General features: G+C 42.3%; 1 protein-coding gene across 6 annotated transcripts in view; it reads left to right on the top strand.

Moving 5' to 3' along the window:
- Positions 1-831: 831 nt before the first annotated feature.
- Positions 832-22,835, top strand: part of PUM2 (pumilio RNA binding family member 2) — a 69,346-nt gene continuing 47,342 nt past the window's right edge. For 2 of the 6 annotated variants that reach the window (XM_048075203.2, XM_048075202.2), the window contains exon 1: positions 832-1,110. Coding sequence is in view for 1 of the 6 variants with exons in the window: in XM_066995003.1 (XP_066851104.1) it covers positions 1,325-1,423 (99 nt within the window). In the remaining 5 variants the exon portion in view is untranslated. Of the gene's footprint in view, positions 1,111-1,310; positions 1,424-22,835 lie in introns of those variants that run through there. The other 4 variants (XM_048075204.2, XM_048075201.2, XM_048075205.2 and 1 more) reach the window with 3 other exon arrangements.

Below are 22,835 nucleotides of genomic sequence, written 5' to 3'. Positions count from 1 at the left end.
CACAACACCTCGTCCCCAAAGGGCTGCAGCGAGCGGCAGCAGACACGTGTGGCGTTCCTGCACCCCAGCTCTCTTCTTCTTGTCCTGTAGCACCCAGAATTAGCCCTGGGACCACGGACCAGGCCTCCTTCTGCCTACGGGCGGCCGTGCTCCGCGTAACCGATAACGCGATCCCTGACGGTTCGACTGTGGATGGCATCCGCGTGCCGCTTCCTGAAATGGAGTATTCCCCAGCGGGGCTCCTTTAGGAACTAAGAAGACAAAATAGCACATTTCCTGACAAAAGCTGTATTTTGAAGTGCCACGGGCAGGCAGAGCCCCCCCCCCCTTTCCTTGGGGCTACTAAATGGGTAGAATTTAGGCTGGAATTCGGCGTGTCTGACAAAGCCCCATTGCTAGCAGTGTTTATTAGCGTGGTATTCACGGTCCAATATTTAACTCTCAAGGGGAGGAAACAATCGAATCCTCCCCACACCACCACATACCAATTACCGGCGCACTACTTTATTAATAACTCCGGCCATGCGTTTCTCTTTATTGTAAAAAAAACAAACAAACAAAACGTGACCCGCGCCGCCCGCTTGGGACGGAACGCACGGAAGGCGCCGCTCAGCCCCTCGCCCACCCTTTTGTCCCCCAAACCCCGGCCCGGGGGGGACTGAGGGGGGCGTGAGGGAGGAGAGAGGGGAAGGAGAAGGGGAAGGAGAAGGGGACGGCGAGATGGCGGCGCAGGCGCCGTGAGCGGCGGAAGGAGCCGGGGGCCGCCGCCGCCTCCCTCCCGGTGCTGGGGAGCGCATGCGCTGGGGCGAGAGGCGGCGAGGAGGAGGAGGAGGAGGAGGAGGAGGAGGAGAGAGGAGGAAGGGGGGGAGGGAGGTTTGCCGCGCTCTCGCTGTCCCTCTCCCTCCTCTCCCTCCGGGCTCGCCCTCCCGCCATGTTGTTGTGAGCCCCTCGCCGCGGCCGAGGGGGGGGGTGGGGAGGCGGCAGGAAGGAGAAGGCGCCGAGAGGAGGAGGAGGAGGAGGAGGAAGGAGGAGGAGGAGGAAGAAGGAGGGCGGGGGTGTCCCAGGGCCCGCTCCGGCTCCATCGCAGCGAGCAGCGCCGCCAGCCAGCCCGTGAGTACCCGCGGGGAAGGGGTGGAAGAGCCGGGGCCGCGCTGCTTCACACCCCCCCCCCCTTCCTTCAATCCCCCCCCCCCCCTTCTTCTTCCAACCCACCGCCCCCCTCCTTTCCTCCAGCCCCCTTTTGTCTCCGGCCTCGGCTGCGCGCCGAGGGAGGGGAGAGAAAAGGAGGGGAGAGAAAGGAGGGGAGAGGAGGAGGGAGGGGGCCATGTTGTGGCAGGTCCCCGGGCGGCGCGGGGCCTGCTCGGCGGCCGCCCGCGCCTCGCCGCCTTTGTGTCCTCCCGCCTCGCCGGGGAGCGGCGCCGAGGTGGGGAGGGAGCGCCGTGAGGGGCCGGGGGGTGGGGGGGGGGCGGCATCGTGCTCCTGGGCTGCCGGGGAAAAGGGGCCTCGGGGAACTGCCCCCATCCCGGGGTGGGTTGGGGAAAGGTTGGGGGGGAGGAATTAGGGGGTGTGGGTGAGGGGGGAGCCCCGCCGGGGGGCGTGGGGGCGCCGTTTTGGGACCCCCCCCTTCGTTAATCGTGTGGGGTTGGGGTGAAGCGGGCTTTGTTTAAGCGGAATGGTGAAAACTTGTGGCTTTGTTTTTTTTTTTTTTTTTTTTTTTTTTTTTTTTAAACGCGTTTTGAGGGTGGAACGAGAAGGCCAAACGCTTGATAGAAGTGTTCGGGTTTAATTTTTCTTCCGACCTGGCCGCGCAGACAACAATAAGGAAAAAAAACTTGAGAAAAATGCCAGCTGTCCGAGTGGATCCGACTTACAGCTCGGGTTTTTAATCTCCTTGGCAGTCCTTGCGCAAAGATTTTTGGCATTGTTCTGTTTCGTGTTTTTCATAAGCTCAGGCTCCAGTTCCTTGAGAGAAAATGAATATATTCGGGATGCTTTATGCCCGTCTGGCTCGCCCTTTGGAGCACGATAGCTGACCACCAAAACACGCAGCGTGTTTTTACGGGAGATGCGATAAAAGAGGTTTTTATCAGCTGGATTTTGGATGCTCTTTCGGAGTGGTGTAGCTGCGCACGAGCTATATAGGTCATTGCAAATGAGAATTGGTAAAACTTTTTTGTATCGCCTAATTGTCACTCATGTGCAACATATTAACGGAGTACTTGGAGATTTCTCCTAGTGTATCTTTTATTCTCTTTGTTGAGTCTCAACTGAGAGGTGAGGCTTTTTTACTTACCGTGAGTCGATGGTATGGATCTTGGGCTGTGGAACATGAGTGCATTTAAGACATAATTACTACCTCACATTACCATTTTCAGATATAGAACGTGGTTTTCTGTTATATTTAGCAGTGTCTAGGTCTAAAACCAAGTGTTGACAATAGATTCAGTTTTGTTGAGAAGCTGAATTATTTTCTGCCTCTCTCTGATCTACAACTCCGTGCCAATCTGAGCACAGTGTGTTAGCTTGCTGGGAGAAGGAGGCTAGACTGAAAAGGCAAGTGATAATTTGATGGTGGTATAGCTTGGGTTGCATGTGTAGAAATGACACGAAATCACCTGGCGGTTTTCTGAAGTGTTCAGAGAGTTGAAAATTTGGAGTTTGTCCCAGCAGAATGGTTAGTAGGCAAATGCATGTGAGAAACTGCTTGATAATGCACGTTCTGTGGTTTGTTCTGTGGTTTATTCTGTAGATATTGCAGGTAGGGAAGTATGTTATTTGTATAGGTTTTTTTTCAGGGTTAACTGGAAATTGTCGCTTTTTTCTGTAGCATCACTCTACTACTTAATGTTTTTCTCTGGTGTTTGGGATCCTGGCACAGTGCTGAGGTAATTACGGTCATATCTGATGTCATGACTGAGTTCATAGTGCGAGAAGCGGTTGGCTGAAGAAGCTGGACTTGCCTGTGTTTTAAAGAGAAGCTCTCTTGTATTGTGGCAGTGTGTATGGGATGTTGTGTAGCCTTGTGGTGCACTGAAAGCTTTGGGTACGTGTTTTCCTCATGGTTTGCTCTCGGAAGAGTTTCTTTGCCGTGTTCTCATTGGGCAAGGTATTGCAGATGTTTGGGGCAAGTATATTACCAGGACATCAGCTTGTTGAGTACTGTGAACTAGATCTGATTTTCAGCAGCATTTTCTGGTTCAGTTTTAGATTTATTTTTTTCCCCTTTGATTTAATGATACGAGTGTGTATTGAATAATCTGCATGTGTAGAATTTCTAAAAGCATTCTCTTTGATAACTTCATTTTTTTTTCTTTGTACAGTGGTTACTAAAACCCCAAAAAGATTAGACCAGGTGTTTATACACAGAGGCAAGTAATCCAGTAGATTGTTTAAATTCTTGCATGTCTTCATGCCTTTTTTTTTTGAATGTAGAAGTATAAAAAGAAAATTTCACTGTGCATTGCACTAAAAAGAACCTTAAATTCTCTTGAATGTTATTTCTGTGTTGGGCTCTCTTGTGAAGCAAGCATTAATGCCCTGCTTTAAAAACATTTCTGATAGAAAATCTAGAAAGGAAACCACACTAGGCCGTAGAACAGACTTGCTTTATAAATACTTTTCATTGTATGTGTCACGTGTATAGGTATGTGAGTGTTATCAATCTTCTTTCTGATCTCCAATAAATTTAGTTGAAGATGCTTACCTCATCTGATGTGAACTTCCCCCACCCATAACATAGCTGTTGTCTTGATTATTCCACACAATGCGACCATTCCAGTGTTGTCACAAAGCCAGTGCCCAGGCTCCTGTCCCAGAAAAGGGACAAGAAGGCTTTCGCTTAACAGCTTGTTTCCTCCTGCCCTAACAACAAATACCAGCTATGTCGTGCTTCTAATAACGAAGTCGGAGGCACTTCATCATCACGTAGTAGAAAAGAGTTTCAAATGGCATCAGAACATGTGAACAGATTCAGTCCTAGCTGCCTCGGTGTAATTTCGAACAAGTTCTATAAAATTTATTTTATAGTAATGGCTTGTACGCTGAAGCTTTATGGCAAGGTTGAGTGTAAGTCCCTCTCAGAATACCTGCTGTGGCTTTTAGTGTTTTCCAGGCTGTTATGTGAAATGTTTAGCTTACAAATCAAGACCAGGTGTTATCTCTAGAAATATCTTTAAAGATTCTATCTCGTAATTCGTTAACTTTTTTTTCTAAACACGTCTATTTAGGAACAGTTCTAGACAAACAGAAGAAATGTGTCTGAAGAGGTTATGACGACCATCTTTCTAGTAGAGAAAAAAGCATAAAACTCTGAAATACAGCAAGAGTATCTCTGTAATAATCTAAAATTGGAATTACTGCTAGTTCCAAGTCTGCATCTATTTCTGCATTCAAGTCCCACACTAAACTTCAGAGTGGCAGTGTGATCCTCTGTCCTCTGCAGGCTGTGCTAATACCACATCTGCAGCCTTTTTAACAGGCACAATTTTACAATATGTATTTGTGTGCATTGATCTAAATGATCTGATGTACGTTTCATAATTTTTATTGTTTCCAGATTTAATTTTTCATAAAGTTCTAAAATAGGTTACTTCTTACTTCACTGAGGAATTGGCAGAACTCTGTTAGAAGTAATAGGTCTGCCTGTCTTTATGCTTTAAAGCTTTCTGCAGGTAAATCCTAATTGAAAAAGATTGTGTCAGACCTGTGTTTGAGAACTTTGCTTTTAGTTTTCATCCTTTTATTTTGAGAAAGAAGTTTAAGACTGAGGTATCAAACTAGTTGTATAAATTCTATGCTGTGTGGCTGGTCTGAAGTTTTACATGGAATTCGTTAACAAATTTCTTCAAAGGGGAAGTGATTTTGAAAAAGCTGGGTTCGTGTGTTTAGTTCACGAGTATTTACACGTGCCTATTGTTTAAATACAAAGCTGGACTCACTGGATTCTACTAACCTTGTGCAGTTTGAGCTAGAAATAGCAAATACTACTTTTTTGATCCTTTTTTTAAGCATCTTGCTGTTTATCTCCATTATAAGTTCCTTAAACTTCAGTTCTGTGAATGCTGAATGAGTTGTGTAGTGTGGAGAAGCCACAGGACTGATTTTAGTAACATGTTTCCATAGTAAAGCAAATACCTACTGTAGCAATACAAATAAGACAAAGTAGCTTTAGATCTTGTTATTCACAAAGCCATGTTTATTCAAGATTATAAAACCATCCTGCTATCATATATCTACACATACATACTTTCCCTTAATGATTGGATATGCAGTAGTCGAAAAGGCTAGATTAAAAATGTAGGAACATGTAGAGGGATTAGAGGGCTGTGGTTCCTTTTGTCTACATCTTCAGATCTAAGTGTCCTATTTTGGTTAAGTATCTTTCTATATATGTCAGTTTTTATTGTTTGGACTTGACGTTCTTGTTTAGCATGAAAAGTGAGATATTTCTGTAACTTGAAAATTCAAGTAATTCCTTTTTTTTCTCCACGAAAGTGCTTACTTAAGACTGTAGAGGAGATCTGGTTTCTTATATTTGTAGTCCTATTGACTTAGAAATTAGACCGTTTACCTACTAAAGATTGATAATACGTCAGTTATGGTAGACTGAGAATCGTGTGTCCAGGGAGAGGTATTTATTTTTTTTATTTTCTTTTACCTGCAGAGGATTTTTCCAACATCGGAGAGCAATTTTTGCTATTGTTGTTTATACTCGTTTCAAGTAGACTAAGTATTTCAAAAGGGAGTTGGCAAACTTCATTTCAATCTGAGCCTGAAATTTTTGTTTCATGAAAAACCCAAAATATACTATATAATATATAATATATAATATATATTATACTGTACTGGGTTAGTGGAGTTTAATGTCCATTAGTTACATAGCGTACCAAACTTGAAAGGAAAACTGAAGTTGACATACAAGAATGAGATGTAGTTCAGGTGGAGAAGTTAGTTTTCTGTGCTACTTCATTTCATGGTCTACAAATGTATAAAATCAGACATAACAGTATGACAGAGTTAGTGGTATTACACATCATGCTGAGTAATAATGCAAAAGAAACTACTGCCATTATGATCTGAAATCATATTTTGATTGTTTCTGGCTAGAAAATTTGCAGGCAACCATTTATAATATATGAAATTCTACCATATTAATATACTGTCTTGAAAAAAGTATTTTATTTATTATTAGAGGCCTAATTTGATAATGGTATTTAAAATTTAAAGTTTAAATAAATCAGTAAAACTTTTGACAATGAATGGCTTGGATTTTTTGTTGAAATCCTAATTCTAAGAACTGCGCATTTAAAGATACGTAGAAAAGCCTTTTGTGTTATTATTAAGACCTTTTCTTTTTAGGTTTCTATGTGGAATGACGTTCCATGTGTCCTCCTAGGCATGAATGAAGTGGCCTGGCAGGAGACCAGAGGAATGATACGTGCCAACGCTGGTCAGGAAGCAAGTGGGGTTGGAATAGGGGTTGCCCCAGCTGGAACGGTAGTTGGAGCAGCAGCAGGGCTCAGTGCAGGTGGAAACACTCCTCACCCCATCCCTGCAACTGCAGTGTCAGGTGCTTCCAGTGTCCTCAGTGGATGTTCTCAGGATGGTTGGGTATTTCTTCCAGAGACAGGCTGGTGAGCAGCTGAGTGGCTACTCCAGGAAACACCGCTGGCCCACAGGAGATAGCATTCATATAGATCGTTCGGTAGGTAGCCTGTTTGTTTTACATTGAAACAGCGATGTTTGGTGTTCAGTCCCCATCTTTAAGAAAGATACGTGTGAGTTAAGCCACCTTTTCAAAGCCTGTAGCAATCCAAAGTCTAAAATACTCAGTTACTTCTATTAAAGCAGTTATAAATCAAACTGCGTAAAATAATTTCCAAATGCTCAGTTTGGACCTTTCATGTAATGTGTATAAGCATTTCATATTTCTGGGAGTACCTTGTTTTCATCAGAATGCTGTCAAATAAAACCTGAATTCATGCAAAACAATTTTTCTAGTTTAAAAAGGGACTAGCTTCTTGCCAGCTTTATGAGAAGTAATACGGATTTTCCACACAATCTTACTTGTTACGCTTGCAGGTAAAAAGTTTTGGTTGAGGTGAAATAGAAGCAGTACAATTAAGTGTAGATCAAAACTTAACATACTCCTGTTGCAGATGATAACCTGGGGGGAAAAAAAAAATCCAGTTTTAAGCTCTTACTCGCAAGTGTTTAATTGATAGAGCTTCCTCGTTTTTCTTTAAAAACTTGATTTTGAACTTCAGATAGGAATGTTTTTCCCCAGTGACTCTTGTAATGTGCCACCCTTAGGGCCACAAGGAACTTGTTTTACCTTCCCAAGCACAAGAACTTACGGGATGTGTTCCAAAGATGTAGTAAACGCAGGAGCAAGTGTAAATAAAATGTGCTGCTCTTAAAACCAGGAGTATCTGTCTGTTTATTTTTTCTCCAATCTTTTTTTTTTCTGATTCTTTGGTGCTTTTGACTTTTTTTTCTGGTTTTACTCTTCCACTCTTTTTCTTCCTTTTTCACCGATCAGTATAGCAAAATAAATCTTTTGCCCTGACATTCAGCTCTATGCTATATAACCTTCTGCGTTACATTTATACAGAAACTGTAGTGCAGCTCTTTAAAAAGAAAACTGCAATATTCTACTTGTCCACTTGGACATACTTCCTGAATGTGTGAAAATGTGTTTTTTTTTTTAACATTCAGTCTGTTACAAAGGCAGCTGTGCTGATTTTCACTAGCATTTCACAAGGCTCATAGGTTGTGTAGATAAAATTATTCCATCCTCAGTGGGAATCAGAGCTACATCTTAATCAACAGCCTTGTTTAATAATTGGTTAGATCCATCAAAATATTTCTGCATTCCTTTAGCAGGTAAATGTCATAAACATAAGGTGTGTTTTCAGGTAACTTGGGTGAGAGATTCAAGGGAACTACTCTTATTTTTTGTAGCGCTTTCATAATTTTATACACTATAAAAATTTGGTGAGGGGAAAACTGCTGTGCATTATTACCTGTAGGAAAATAGTATCTTCCAACTTGCCGTAATCAATACTGCCTCTGTTCTGCTGTTTTTCACTGTTCCCATTCATCCTTGGAAACATGAACTAGCAGAAATCACGTACAGATCAGGAGACTTCTCCGCTTGAGTTCTCTGATTTGAGTCTTCCTCTGTGTGCCAGTGCTTTAGGGGATTTTTGTTAAGAGAGAAGTTACTGCATTTATTTATTTACTTTAAAGAGGCAACTCTTGAGTTTAGAAGCACTGGATCAAGTGGGTTTTCTAAAACCTTAATTTATGCAGACTGGTAGGAACTCAACTAGTCACTATTGTTCTCTAAGCATTGGGTAGATAAGATCTCTGATGAATATATGGAGATAATTTTTTCTGATGCATTTGGAGAGAGATTGCAAAGAACATTAATAGAAATAAGTGTAGTAGATAACAGTTGTTCTAAGTAAGTAGAAATGAAGACACTGAAATCTTTTATTCAACATACATTATCTAAGCATATCTTAAAACTGTGGATTTGACATAGTTTTAGCACATTTTAGTGAAGTCACAGCATGTGAGACTGCCAAAACAATTTTAAAAATGCTTTTTAGATATAAATAGCAAGACTGAACCATTTTTTGTAAGACAGCAGAGCTCTAGCTCCACTGCTTCCAGTAAGAACTTAAACTGTATAGAAAGTAAAATACAAAATGGAAGTTAGCAATTTCAGCAGGGATTTTTTTTCAAGTAAAAATAAAGCAATCCTTATTTATAATATATGAAAAATTCTTATGGTGATGTGAAACCTTATAACTCTTACGGCAAGAAACACGCATAAGCCCGAGGCCTTAGAAGGAGGATAAAGTAAACACAGAACGTGGAAAAGCCTTGTGTTCTCTTCCATAATAGAAGATACCTGAGACTTTTGACTGACTGAGTGGTACGGAGAAGTGAGTCAATACAGTTGTGCGCAGTTTGTTTTTAAGAGGAACATCAACTTGGTTGGAATCACCGATGGATTTTGAAGAATCTTCGAATTAGTTGAAGTGTTAAGGAAGTGAAGAAGTCTGTTCTAAGTCAGAATAATAACTTAATAAACATGCTCAATTCATTCCTGGGAAGACTAGAGAAACCTTATTTTGTTTTCTTGAAAGCCATCTGAAATGTCTGCGAAAGAACTGAACATCTTATTAAGCATAAGGCAAGACAACATAATAAAGATAATTATTTGTCTAGTAGGCTATTTAATTTTTGCTGCTGTTAAGACTGAAAAATTGCTTGTCAGTGTCCTTTTGTAAGGGATTATTTAGAAATGAACTATGGTAATTATCAGTGAAGTGTCAATTGTTGGAAAGCAGTTCATATGAATAAACTGTAGCATTGGAGGCCTTGATAGCATGAGGAAGCATCAAGTGGATTGGATGGTCCTGCAGTTCCGTGGCAGTACTGGCAGCTTAATGCGTGCTGCTCTGGAAATCATAGAATCATAGAATATGCTGAGTTGGAAGGGACCCACCAAGGATCATCGAGTCCAACTCCTGGCACCACACAGGTCTACCCAGAAATTCAGACCATATGTCTGAGAGCACAGTCCAAACACTTCTTAAACTCCAACAGGCTTGGTGCAATGACCGCTTCCCTGGGGAGCCTGTTCCAGTGCGTGACAACCCTCTCAGTGAAGAACCTCTTCCTGATGTCTAGCCTAAACCTCCCCTGTTTCAGCTTGACACCATTCCTGCGGGTCCTATTGCTGGTGACTAAAGAGAATAGGCCGGTGCCTGCCCCTCCGCTCCCCCTCGTGAGGAAGCTGTAGACTGCGATGAGGTCTCCCCTCAGCCTCCTCTTCTCCAGGCTGAACAGGCCCAGTGACCTCAGCCGCTCCTCACATGTCTTCCCCTCTAGGCCCTTCACCATCTTCGTCGCCCTCCTCTGGACACTCTCCAACAGTTTCATGTCCTTTTTGTACTGTGGTGCCCAGAACTGCACACAGTACTCGAGGTGAGGCCACACCAGCGCAGAGCAGAGCAGGACAATCACCTCCCTCGACCGACTAGCAATGCCGTGCTTGATGCACCCCAGGATATGGTTGGCCTTCCTGGCTGCCAGGGCACACTGCTGGCTCATATTCAACTTGCTGTCAACCACAACCCCCAGATCCCTCTCTGCGGGGCTGCTCTGCAGCGTCTCGTCACCCAGTCTGTACGTATAGCCAGGGTTGCACCTTCATCATGAAGACCATGGTGGAAAAACTTGAGGTGCCGCTCACATTTAAGAGAAGAGCAAGGAAGTTCAAACACACCACAGTTGAATGGAATTTACCTCTCAGTTGAGTTGGAAAAATCTTTGATGTGAAAACTTGTTTGACCCAGTGTCTTAAATTAAGTAGCCACTCTGCCTGGAGGCTGATATAATTGGCTCAAAGAAGGCTTCAGAGTAACAGTCACATGAACGTGTGATGTTGTTAACACTTGTATTCTGTGTTTTTCTAAGGTTGCCTCAGCTGTAGCAACAGGAAATTAAAGTGATGGACAACAGTTACTCGCATGGCGAAAACTTCATTTGGGAAGAGTTGAACTACTCGCCAGAGGGGAGGGCTGTGCAGAATAATTGGCATCATAAGGGAGGGCAAGGCTGGAGAAGCACTCGCTTGCATGAGAGACGATATCCAAAAGTCTTTTGGCATTGGTTAGCTGAAACGTAACGCATGCACAAGTCCGTGATCCAAGATGACAAATCCCAAACTGTAATTTGAGTCAGGTGGCCTCCGTTGTTACCCCTTAAAATAAACCAGAAGGGAGCACGTCTGTTCAGTGAATGACAGGATTAAGCACAAATTTCTCAGTCTCGAACTAACTGTACCTGGGTTTCATTCATCTTCCTTTAGAATATTTAATATCGGAAATAGTTATAAAGGATAATAAGCTAAGTATAAAAAACTGCCTCAGTTGGGTTTTTGCCTTTTCTCTCCCTCCCTTAAGAACAAAAATGTGCATCAGATTCTTTGCTGGTACCATATCTGAGGAAGACCACTGTCCGCTGTGGCATCATCCTTTCATTAACATCCCCTTAGGGCTGCAGGTAGGTTACTGATCATCATTAATGCACGTCAGTTCTGTGTGAATTTTTGAGGCTTAGTGATCAGCAGTCAATTGGTAATGTTTGGTTTTACACAGATGAGGGTTTGGGGAAGTTCAGGATATCTTTGCTTGGATGTCAGAGTGCTTGCATATGTTCTTGCACATGCTGAAGCAGAGAGGTACAGCAGGGGGATGCTGTCCATGCTGTTCATTCTGTATTCCTCCCTGTCTGCCCTATCTACTACTCCCTCATACCAATAAGAAGTTCGTCAACTTATTTAAATGGAGATATGAATTTGAAGATGAGGTTAGCTGCTTCTGTTCTCTTTGTCCTAGTAGAGGGGAAGGGTAGGAACTGTTGGTGAAAACATTCAAGTCTTGCAGCTAGGTCTGCCAGAGCCTCTTTGTCAGATCCTGGAGAAGCAAAAGAGAAATGCCGTGATTGTAGCAGCTTTTTTGGAGCTTCCTAAGGATAACGGCGCTGTAAACAAAAGAATATAAATTGCATCTTTGCCCAAAGCTTCAGTTAGGCTTCAGTTGCTGTAACTCATTTCTGGTAGAATTTATAGGTTTCTGGAGAAGTTCTGTGAATGGCTGCTGACAAAAAATCCTTTTTGGGGTGGGAGGGGGTAATAGAGCAAAGAAGTGTCTTACTAAGTTCCAGAGCTTTTTTGCACTCGTGGTATGGAGGAGAAACTGTGTATGGGTTTTTACAAGTATTGAGAATGACTTCACGAGGATCTGTTTGAATTAATTTAGCTACAAGGAAATGCGTGGCTGTTATTAAACTAATAAAATGTGCAAATGTTTTAACGTTGTTGCCTCCAGGAGCAAATGGACAATTCCTAGCAAAAACTTTGCCTTCGATTTAAACAATAAAATTGTTTTTGACATTCAAATAAGATACGCACATACATTTGTGCAGTGGAAATGGGGAGATATTTTTCCCGTATGAGATCTCACATCCACGTAGCCATCCCTTGGAACAACGATCGTCGTCTCATCGCTCAAATTGGGAACAACAAAATCTGTTTTCTCACCTTAGAGTGGGAGTCGCGTTTCCTGAATCATTAGTTCTTCCTTTTGTAGAACCCACGTAAAACCATCCCTAGAAATCTGAGTGAGCTTGCACACCGTATTTTTTTTTTATTTCCTAACTTTGCACCTTTAATTTAGTTTAAAAATAGTTTCAGTTGTTAAATAAATTTTAATTTTTTTTCAAAGTAGCCTTCATAAACAGATAGTTAAGACTTTCAGGTGCTAAGCAACTATGCAGCACGTAAATAGAGTCCTGCCAAAAGCGTAAGTTTTGTGCTAGATGATTGATGCTTCCTTCTCCTGGTCAAGTTTACATCAGTCTGAAGCTGTGTTGGAGATGGTTCATTTCTGTTTCTGCCTCACAGGTTCTGTAATAACCTTGTTACAAGTGTTGTCTTTTGGTGTTTTTCAGCATTTTTAATTATATTTTGCTATTTTCTTTATTTAATCACAGGAGCATTTTCCTCCACTTAACTAGAAACCCAGTTAATGAATGTCAAATTACTGTTTTAAGCAGCTTTTCAAATTTGCAAACTAGCAAAACTTTTCAAACCCCACAAATTACGAAGAGAAATGTTAGAAAGATTTTTTTGTTTTGGTTAACAGAGAGCTCAGGTGAGGGTGTTTGATTCCTCTTTTGGAAAACGTATGCCCTGTTAAAACTCGTTTAATAAGTTCATGACATTTTTCATCGTACTAGTGCTGTATAATTTGCAGGAAGTCCCCCAAGGTTTTTTGGGGTGAATTTTAAGGTGGTGACTTCTTATGCACTAAAAAAAAAGTCTTGCACTGTGCATTTTTGAAAAATCACTGTATTACGTGCTTGAGACTGCCACAGTTCTGGCAGCAGGCTTAACTTTCATAGCTGGAAAGAGGTAACTGTTGTTCCTGTCTCTTTCATCAGAACTAGGTAAAATAGTGTATTTTATGGCGTGCTGCAAGGTGTTTTCATGTAATTTAACAGACCAAAAAGCACTGGGAACTTGTCTGTAATATGTTTCTTTATCTAGAGAGAGGGAAACCCTCTCTAGCTATGAATTCTGCAGATACCTGATTTGTGTTTATCAGTTTTGAGCACACAGCACGTGGAATAGCTGTCTTAATGGTCGGGACAATGACCCAAGGGAACGGTACAGAACTGCGTCGGGAGGGTTCTTCAACCAAAGGGTGGTCGGCCACTGGCACAGGATCCCCAGGGCAGTGGTCGCAGCACTGAGCCTCCTGGAGTTCAGGAAGTGTTTGGACAACGCTTTCAGACACTTGGTCTGATATTTGGGTGGTCCTGTGCGGAGCCAGGAGTTGGACCCTGATCCTTGTGGGTCCCTTCCAACTCGGGATTTTCTGTGATTCTGAGGAGAGCAATTGCAGTCACATTCTGCCTTGTACAAACAAGTTCATTGCATGTAAGGTGTTCTTCAGAGACCTTTACTGAATCATTCCTTCCAGTCATGTTCGCTGTTCTGATGCATCTGCATACTTCCTACATACCCTGTTCACCGTTTCGAACCACAGCTGATAGTTTCAGCTCTGAGTTACTCGGCCAGTCCCCGCATCTGCATACTGTCTCAGATGCTGTCAACCTGTGAACTGCTACCTCCTCTTTGTGAATTTCAGTACTGGTTGCATCTATTACTGTAAGTACATTCACAAGTGTGCTTGTACTTTTTTTTGAATTTGTTTGTGCTTTCTGACATACCTCAACCTTTTGCCTGCCCTGATGCCTCCGAATACCTGGCACTTGTGCACTGTTAAGTGTCTTAGTGTGAATGGTTACTTTATTCTTACTTTACCAATTCAGTTTCTTGTATCAGTCTTTGTAACTTGCCTTATACTTAGACTGAAAGCTTTTTGAAGCAGAGCCCTTTATGCTTTCTTGTTCAGTAATTACTGTAGTGAGTCTGATACGGTACTCCAGCAAAACAAATGGCACGCAGTCATCTCAGCATTCTTTGATTTACATACAGATAAATTATCCTTTATACTTGTACAGCAGTAGTTCTGTGCAGAATCGTTTCGGGTCTGTGAGGAATTACTGACAGCAGCATAAATCTGAATGGTAGTGCTGCTTCTGGAGATGGCGTGGAGAACGTGGGCTGCAAGCAGCAGACACGTTCATGCGCCTTGGAGACTGACACAATGGGATGCACAGACCCCAAACTGCTGCTGGAGCTGGTTGAGGTTTCTTTGCATTTATTCCCATGTGCTCCTGGTTCTAGGCGGGTGTATGCCTGAGCCTCGTTCCAAACCTGATTGCTGTCCAATAGTGGAGTTTTGTTCCAGAGCTAATACTTTTGGGAGGAACTCTAGAGGAGTTTGTGTAGACACCCAGGATGAGTTGGTGGGAGCCGGTTAGTTTTGGAAAAAATGGCTGCAAGTAGTCATTCAGGCTTTCTGCAATTATGATGTATTTCTTCGTATTTTCTAATTCAATATCTTGTTGTTCAAGTTGTCGAGAAATAAAAGTATTTTAAATTGGGGTCATTGTTAATTATTTTTCAAATACAAGTTCTTACCCGCTGATGTAGAATGTATTTAGCTTTCTGTTTTCGTGTGATTAAAACCAGGGCTTATGAAAATGTGTAACACTGCTTTATTGCACGGAGGTGCTGCCTTCTGTTTTTTGAACTACTTTGCTTTGGTAGTTTTCAGTAAAGTCAGGGTAATCGGGATGCTTATGTGTCTTTGTGAAGATTTATGTGAAAGCTTTTTCACTTTAGCGAAGACAGGAGGTTGGAATTCAAGAAGCATAGTGGTGGGTAAGTATGTGAAGGGAAGCAGGGAGGTAGCACATAACACATAAGATCTCCTTTAATTTGATAGATGGTTATTCATAGTGTTGGTAATACACATGTTTGTTTGGGGGCTTGTCTTTTCCCCCACAGTTGTTGCTTCTCTCTACTTGTAAGTTCTGTTGTTTACGTGCTGATAGCTACCTTCATAGACAAGTGCGCTTAAATTTTTGGTTTTCTAACTGAAAAGATTGAAGAATTTGGCTTTTAATCTATTGTTACGCAGATGTATTAATGCCAATCTTTGAACTCATTTTTGTTACAAACCTTTTATTATTTTCATTTGAATTGTAAATAGCCTACTTTATTTCCAGTAGCTTAATTGTCATCAGTCTGCGGTGTTATTGGAGACTTTTTTTTTTAAGTTCCTTTGAAGGACTATGCTGGCTAACGTTTAATGGGATATTAATGTCCAAGGCTAAGCTGCTGCTCTTACTGAATTAGAAATGAGGCTTATTGAATTAGAAGTAGTCTCTTTGTAGGTTTTTGTACAGTTGGCTGTTTTTTCGGCTTTTAGGCAATTGTAGAAATCTATGGCTAATTTCAAAATGCGTGTTGTCGAAAGAGAACATCCTTAGCAAACAGCTGAAAAAATTGATAACAGCCATTTCTGTGTGTCCATTCCATTGCTGTAGGCAGATAAAGTAGAAGACACATACTCTTCCCTATAGTAATTATTTTAAAATGCGTTGGAACAAGCACGCTTTAGTGTTCTCTGCATAACCTTCTCCGCTGTCCTTGATGTTACGCAGAGAGTAGCGCCTTGAAGAACGAAGGTAGATGTTGGTGCTGACTGACATACATTTGAAACTTTGTTTTTTTCACTGACGTTTTATGGTGGCGATGCAGGGGAGTTGTGTGTTCTAGCAGCAGCTATCCTTCAAGCAGCTAGGTGTCCGTGCTTACATAGGGGAGTGAGAAGTTTAAAAATTGTGAATTTCTTTGTACTAGTGTGATTCAACTCGCTGGCTAAAGAATTAGGCACTTCCATTTCTTCGTCTCTGGCTTTAGTAATCACTTTGAGAAGATGTGGTGGTTTCACCTTGATGGGCAGACAAGTTGCACCATGCTGCTCTCTCACTCCCCCTCCTCAAAAGAACACGGGTGAAAAATACGGTGACAGAAAGCTCATGGGTTGAGATAAGGACAGGGAGATCACTCACCGAGTGCCATCATGGACAGAACAGACTCAGCATGGGGAGATTAATAAAATTGATTCCTGATCACTAAGAGACTAGAGTAGTGAGAAACTATAACCACCTTCCCCCCATCCACCCTCTTCTACCTCCACCTCCCGAGCAGGGCAGGGGAATGGGGAATAGGGGCTGTGGTCAGTCCTTGGCACTTCATCGCTGCTGCTCCTTCACGGTCACTCTCTGCCCCTGCTTCCTGAACTGAGCCTGCGGGGGCTGCCCACAGGCAGCAGCTCTTCAAGAACTGCTCCCACACGGCTCCGTACCACGGGGTCCATCCCCCAGGAGCAAACTGCTCCAGCACGGGGCCCCCACGGGCGGCAGCTCCCCCCAGACCCCCTGCTCCTGCGTGGGCTCCTCTCCACGGGCTGCAGCTGCGGCCCGGGGCCTGCTCCTGCGGGGGCTCTCCATGGGCCGCAGCCTCCTCCAGGCCACATCCACCTGCTCCACCGGGGGCTCCTCCACGGGCTGCAGCGTGGAGATCTGCTCCGTGTGGGACCCATGGGCTGCAGGGGGACAGCCTGCTCCACCAGGGGCCTCTCCACAGGCTGCAGGGGAACTGTGCTGCGTGCCTGGGGCACCTCCTGCCCCCCTGCTGCACTGACCTTGGGGGCTGCAGGGCTGGGTCTCACTCCTCACTCTCCCAGCTGCTGTCGTGCAGCAGTTTTTTTTCCCTTTCTTAAATCTTCTCTCACAGAGGTGCAGACAACATCGCTTATTGGCTCTTGGCAGTGGTGGGCCCCTTTGGAGACGGCTGAAACTGGCTCTTATCTAACATGGGGCAGCTGCTGGGCTCTTCTCACAGAGGCCACCCCTGCAGCCCCTCACTACCAAACCCTGCCAGGTAAACCCAGCACAGATCCAACTGCTGCTGTTCCCTGGTTCCCTCTTACCTGCTGGAGATATGACCTCTCTCTTTTTTTTTCCTCAGGGTACATTGTTTATTATTTTTCCACTTTTTCCCTGTTTCCGATTCTATGATATCTAAATTATATTCACTTTTCTGTTTGCTATGTAAAAAAAATACATTAGCAAAGAAGAAGCCTTGATTACAGTGTAGAAAGCTAATTTATGGAGATTTTTACTTGATTCTAGTCATGTACATTTTAATTGTTCTGATTCTTTATGAATTGTTAACAGATTGAATCAAAGCTTGTTGACTCTGTTAGAATGTAGTAGATGTATATTTAATTAATCATTACTATATATAAATTGTCCCTAGTTCCTGTCTGTGTGTAGATGATTTTTTCTGTACAAAGTTTTCATTTTCAGAAAAGGCAAATTTCATGCCTTTGCGTAGCATATAACCTACCGAGCACAGAAATTTTTGTCAATTTTTTAACTTTTTGAATAAAAGCTAATTATGAAGTCACGAAGGTTGGTGTCTTAAAATAGCAGTGCATCATTTCCATGTCACGCTTCCTGATAGCAGTAGCTGTATAGTATTAATACTCACTGACAAAGCTTTTCAGTACAGAATAAAATACTAATGGGTGGAAATCCCTCATGAGTTCCTCAATTCCTGTTACCTTACCGGTGTCACCTACCACCGTGTTACGGCAAGGTGATGCTACTTGACTAGCTTAACAAGAAAAGTGCAGGTTTTTAAAATGAGAAAAAAGCAGTTTTGCAATGTGCATACATTAAGTAATCAGCATCAATTAAATAATGAGCATGTTTAGACAACTGCAATTCAGGCTTTGTTTCACAGCTTAGTTTTCAAACCTGAATGGATTTAGCGGCTTCCCTTTTTGTGTGTGGAATATTTCTGCAGTGGGGTTAGAGATGCTGAATAACATAACAGTGCAGTAGGGGGAAGGTTAAGAGTCTCACCTTAACCATAACTGTTTATTGCTGAAGATAAACCTGTAAATTTTTGTGTATGAAAGTTTTCAGTTGATTTACAAAGAGTAGAGTTCAGTCAGTCCCCCCCCCCCCCTTTTTTGGGGGGGAAGAATTGCCTTTCCTTGTAGCTCATTTAAATAATAAAATAAGTGTCTAAATAATGTGTGGGTAAATATTATTTTAATAAATTAAAATAAATTTCCTGTTCACAAAAACTCTCACTGCACAAGTTTTTATGGTTTTTTTTTTCTTTCCTCGTTGAAGCTGTCGGGTAAATTATACCTAAACATTTAAGCAACTTCAGATTTTCATTTTACAGAATTCTGTAATATTTGTCTTCCTGTTACCTTCCCTAGAAACTCTTTGGAGAGGTTAATTTTTTACATAATTAAGACTTCATTGAGAAATCTGCCAAGATATTTGGCTTGTATTTCAAGGCATGTAGGAACATATCACTTCAAATGGAGCAAACAGTGACTGTTAGGAACAGTTGCAAGTTCTGGTTTCACAGCCGCGTTATTATTAATTTGTGAGGCTGGTACTCCTGCCTGTGGGTGACTGTAGGGATTAAAGTCCTGAGTTTGAGGACATCTGACGGTAGTTGAGGAAAATTTGTGCCACTGAGCAAAACTTGTGCTGGTTGGGTGGAAAGAGGCGTAAAAGCCTGTGCAAGGAAGAGATAAGTTTCTTACATGACAGAAGGCTTGTTTGTGGGGAACGAGTGGTATTGCAGGTTTCCTAGAGCACATTTCATTTCACAGCCAGGAACAGAACCCAAGGTTTCTGAATCTCACAGGGCCAGCGTAACCACCAAATGGACCGAAGGAGGTGGAAAGATGTGCTTCGTTTTCCTCTGCCTCTCTTGGTGGAGGCGGTGTCCTGTTGGACTTGGTTTTTACTCTCTGTTGGTAGAGGACTGGGAAATGGATCTGTAATTGGCAGCTGTGCCAGTGTCTTGTGGGATGTCATCCGGCATATTGATACATATATGTATTTTATTTGTTTATTTATTTATTGCTGTTTGTAGGAATTTAGGAAGTTCCCTTCTTCAGCCTGCATGATTCCAGATTCCTGGTGCCCCTACTGACAAACAAGAAAAGCAAGCAAGGAAGCAGAGGGTTACCCAGCCACTGGTGGTTGTGTATACACGTCAGGTGTTGGGGTCACCCCACACTTTTGTGCCTTGCATTTTCAGTGGGTCAGGAAGTGCTCTTGCAGCATGTTTCTCACTATGTGCTACAAAAATACTACCTCGATATTGTAGATTCATTTTTTTCACTGTCACTGGTAGGGATGCTTCTCAAACTTGTGCTCTAAGGAACAGTAACATGCAGTGATGGCTGATGTGGGGCAACTAAACTGACAGTAAATTTCCTTTTGTTAGAGTATCCGAATGTGTGAAGGGTCATGGAGTGCAAAAGTAAACATCTAGATCTCAGAGTATCAGTTCAGAAACCTAAAATATACAGATTAAAGAATTAATTCGTTTGCTTGTGGAAATTTTCAGTGGGTTTTTAGGACACTAATGAAACGAAAATCGTCAAGTACATACTGGGGAAAATACTGTCCTTTTGAGATTTTTAATGTGTGGATGTGTGTTAGAACTTAAAATAGGTTGCCTAAGTGTTTTTTCCGAAACGCCTAATGATGTTGTTTTCTTAGACTGCTTCTTTAAGCTGTCTTGTAATTCACGTTGGAGTATTTAGGCAAGTCTGCAGTTGTGTTACTGTCGTATATGTTGCTCAGAAAATATTACTTATTTTCAAAATGCACTGTGCCTGTAGATGTTTAACTCAGGAGCATAAACGTCTACTGGGCAGCTTGGTATTGAGCGAGCTTTTGGCTCTTTGATGCTTCAAAGAGGTGTGAGTAGATGCATCTAGCCAAAGGCTGTTTTAGTCAAACAAATGCCTTGTTTTCTTAAAATGTTACGCTAAATATTTAGCAGTTTGTAATTAACGTAGATACAAAACATGGTTCCATTATTGCTTATGATTCTAGAAGTTGCTTATTCAGCTGCCGAAGCGCTTCTGTTATCTGGACACAGGATTGGCGAGCCTCAAGACTAGAGTAAGGAAACTGTGAAACTGGCAACATATTCTGGAGTAGAAAACCATGTGTACGGCCCTGAACTACTGTATTTGATAATAGAGGCTTTGGGGTTTGCAGTTTAGGCTTGTTGCATTTTTTTCCCTTGTTCTTCGTTATAAATCTCTGCTAGATTTGTCTAATGCTTTAATTTATATACAAAAAATAGTATTTTTCTTCAGTCATTTCAAAATGCTGAAATGTTAAATGAGCTTTTTTGTATTTCTCGTCAAGTGTCCAACATAACAGTACAAGACAGAATTTAACTTAATTGGAGGGCTGGCAGAGTCGCTACGTACCGTGTTTCAAAATACCGCCATTTCTGTGTACCTATACTAGTTTAATTTGCTGATGTGAAGTCTCTGCCGTAAGAATATACTATATATAAGAAGATAAAAGCTGCAGAAGAGCCACCCCCTGTAGAAAACTACTGAAAAGGAATTTTGCACTGAAGTCTTTCAGCAAAACACAGAAGGAGGCTCAAGCATTCGCCTTGCGACCAGCAGCTTCCCTTTCATTCCAGTCACGCTGTTGTAATTGCCAGATGTTGAATCTCGCCTAGGACCACAGCTTCAGCAGCAAAACCCATCCTGTGTTCTCTGTCTTGGGGTTACAGTATTGAACTGGGAAGGGAGAGATGGGAATCCAAATGTTTTTATGCAGGAAATGTGGCTTATGGGCTTCCCGGTCAGCTTGTTAGCCCACTTCTGGTGTGTAAAGTGAGAAGATCATCTCTCTTTTGATTTTAATTTTATTATTTTTCTCCCAAATATATATATTTAGAAAGGGCTTATCTTTGCTTGTTTTATCACGGAAAATATTTAGGAGCTTATTTCTAGCAGGATTCAGAATTATTGGAGAGAGCACCACTACTCTCTCCTATATAATACTCATATAACTTCTGTAACAATATTGGAGAGAGTACCTACCTCTCTCCTAGGGTTCAGGTGCCTAGATTCCAGTAGGGGAAATAATTTTAAGCAGCATTTCTTGGGGTAATTCTAGATGGCCGTGCAGTCAGCAGCCCGGCTCCTTGATGCCACCCCGAGGTCAGGGCACGGTTTCCAGTTTCCACCTGGTACCGCAGGTGCTCGACTCCACCGTGCTCCGGAGCAGCTCCTGCTCGTTGCTTTCCCCGTCCCAAATCCGTGCTGCAGCCAGCTCAGCGGGCTGGGCTGGTGAAATCCCCATGCGCAGAGAAGGGAAAGAAAAACCTGAATCAAAGGTTAAACCCTTTACTTAATGACGACCGAGTTAATTGCAAGGGAAGTGGCGAAAGCTTCCACGGGAAGAATGGCTGAGCTGACCCGCTCAGCAGTAGATCCCTAGGCCTTTTTACCTCTAGCATCAGCTCAGGTTGGCGGTTGGATGTTGCAGCGTTCAGAGGGAGGATTGTCTGGTGGACAGACCGCGAGGTAGGAACGAGACAGAGTCGAAATGAGAGCCCTACTCCGGGAGTTCGAACAGAGTAAAAGAAGGTTTTTACATATATGTTTAGATTTAAAATATATTTTTGGTATATATTACAGACAGGGCAGAGAGGGAGTGTAAATTCAAGAAGGAAAGCGTCTATATTTAAAAAAACCAACACTATTTTTGGACTCAGCGTTAAAACCTCCTGCTTAATACTGTGATGAATAATGGACTAATGTACGCCAGCACGTTGTATCCAGTTTCAGTGGAAGTGGAAAAAGAACGGTTTCAGAGTATCCATGAACTTTTTCCCCTTTCACATACTGATAGAAAATTCTGATCCATCCTTTTAACATCACTGTGTGAGAATTGTAATACCGAAAGGATTTTTTTTTTTTGGTGTGTCGTTTCCATTCGTGTGTAATTTAGTGGGCCCGGGGAATGATCTGACATGTATCAGAATTGTGGAACGACTGCCAGCTTCTCCTAGTAGGAAATGTTTGTTCGCTTTCAGCTCCTGAAAACTAAGATTAGATCTAGCAGCTAATTCCAAGAGCAGGTAGGTGGCAAATGGAGGAAGAGCAGACTTCAGAGTGATTGTGGGGGAGAAGACAACGAGAAAATAGATGTCACCAACCAAAACCATGAAAAATTTGTAAATGTTGAGTATGTTTGTTAATAAAAAAAAAAAATTCAAAGGATTTTTTTTGGTGTTGTTTTATGAATTATGCTAGACAGGGAAGGAATAAAAGTTTTCTCAAACATTTTTGAATATTCTGATTTTCTTAAGGTAAGACCGTATTTTCTGCAAGAGAAATGTATCTTAAAAATGCATATTTCTGGAGCATATGAATTAGCTGAACGTTGGCACTGAGTTAGAGAAAACATAATTAAAACTTCCTGGTAATGTGGATAACTACCCAACGTCTCTTTTCTCGGGAGAGGGCAGGTCTGTATGCGTGGTGCTAGGTGTAGCTGGCTTGCCTGTGTTGTAGATGTTTTCTTCTGTGGTTGTAGAGATCGGGGCTAGCACTGACAACAGCAGATCTTCTCCAGATATTAGTGCTGCTTGCATTTTCGCCAGTCTGCAAGCTAATCTGAAACCTGTATTCATGATACGGGACAACATTTTGTGGCTGCTGTCCTTGATGGAAAGGCAAATTGGGACCCTCTTTGCTCCGGTAATAGGACTGTTATTTTTCGTGCTGCTGGTAGCAAGAGATAACGCTAACTTAAATTTCGTCTTTGTAAGAAAGGGGCGAGTGAGCAGAACCAAAGTTCAGCGTACTCAAGTTTATTTTCAGTTTCAGGAAACTTCAGTTGACTTGAAACTCAGCAGGAAAAAAGAGTTAGCTGCGCTGTTACCCCGCTTCTTGGAGTGCCTTTTC

Source organism: Anser cygnoides, chromosome 3 (assembly GCF_040182565.1).
Source record: "Anser cygnoides isolate HZ-2024a breed goose chromosome 3, Taihu_goose_T2T_genome, whole genome shotgun sequence".
Taxonomy (NCBI): Eukaryota; Metazoa; Chordata; class Aves; order Anseriformes; family Anatidae; genus Anser; species Anser cygnoides.
This window is presented reverse-complemented; position numbering and strand designations above follow the sequence as displayed.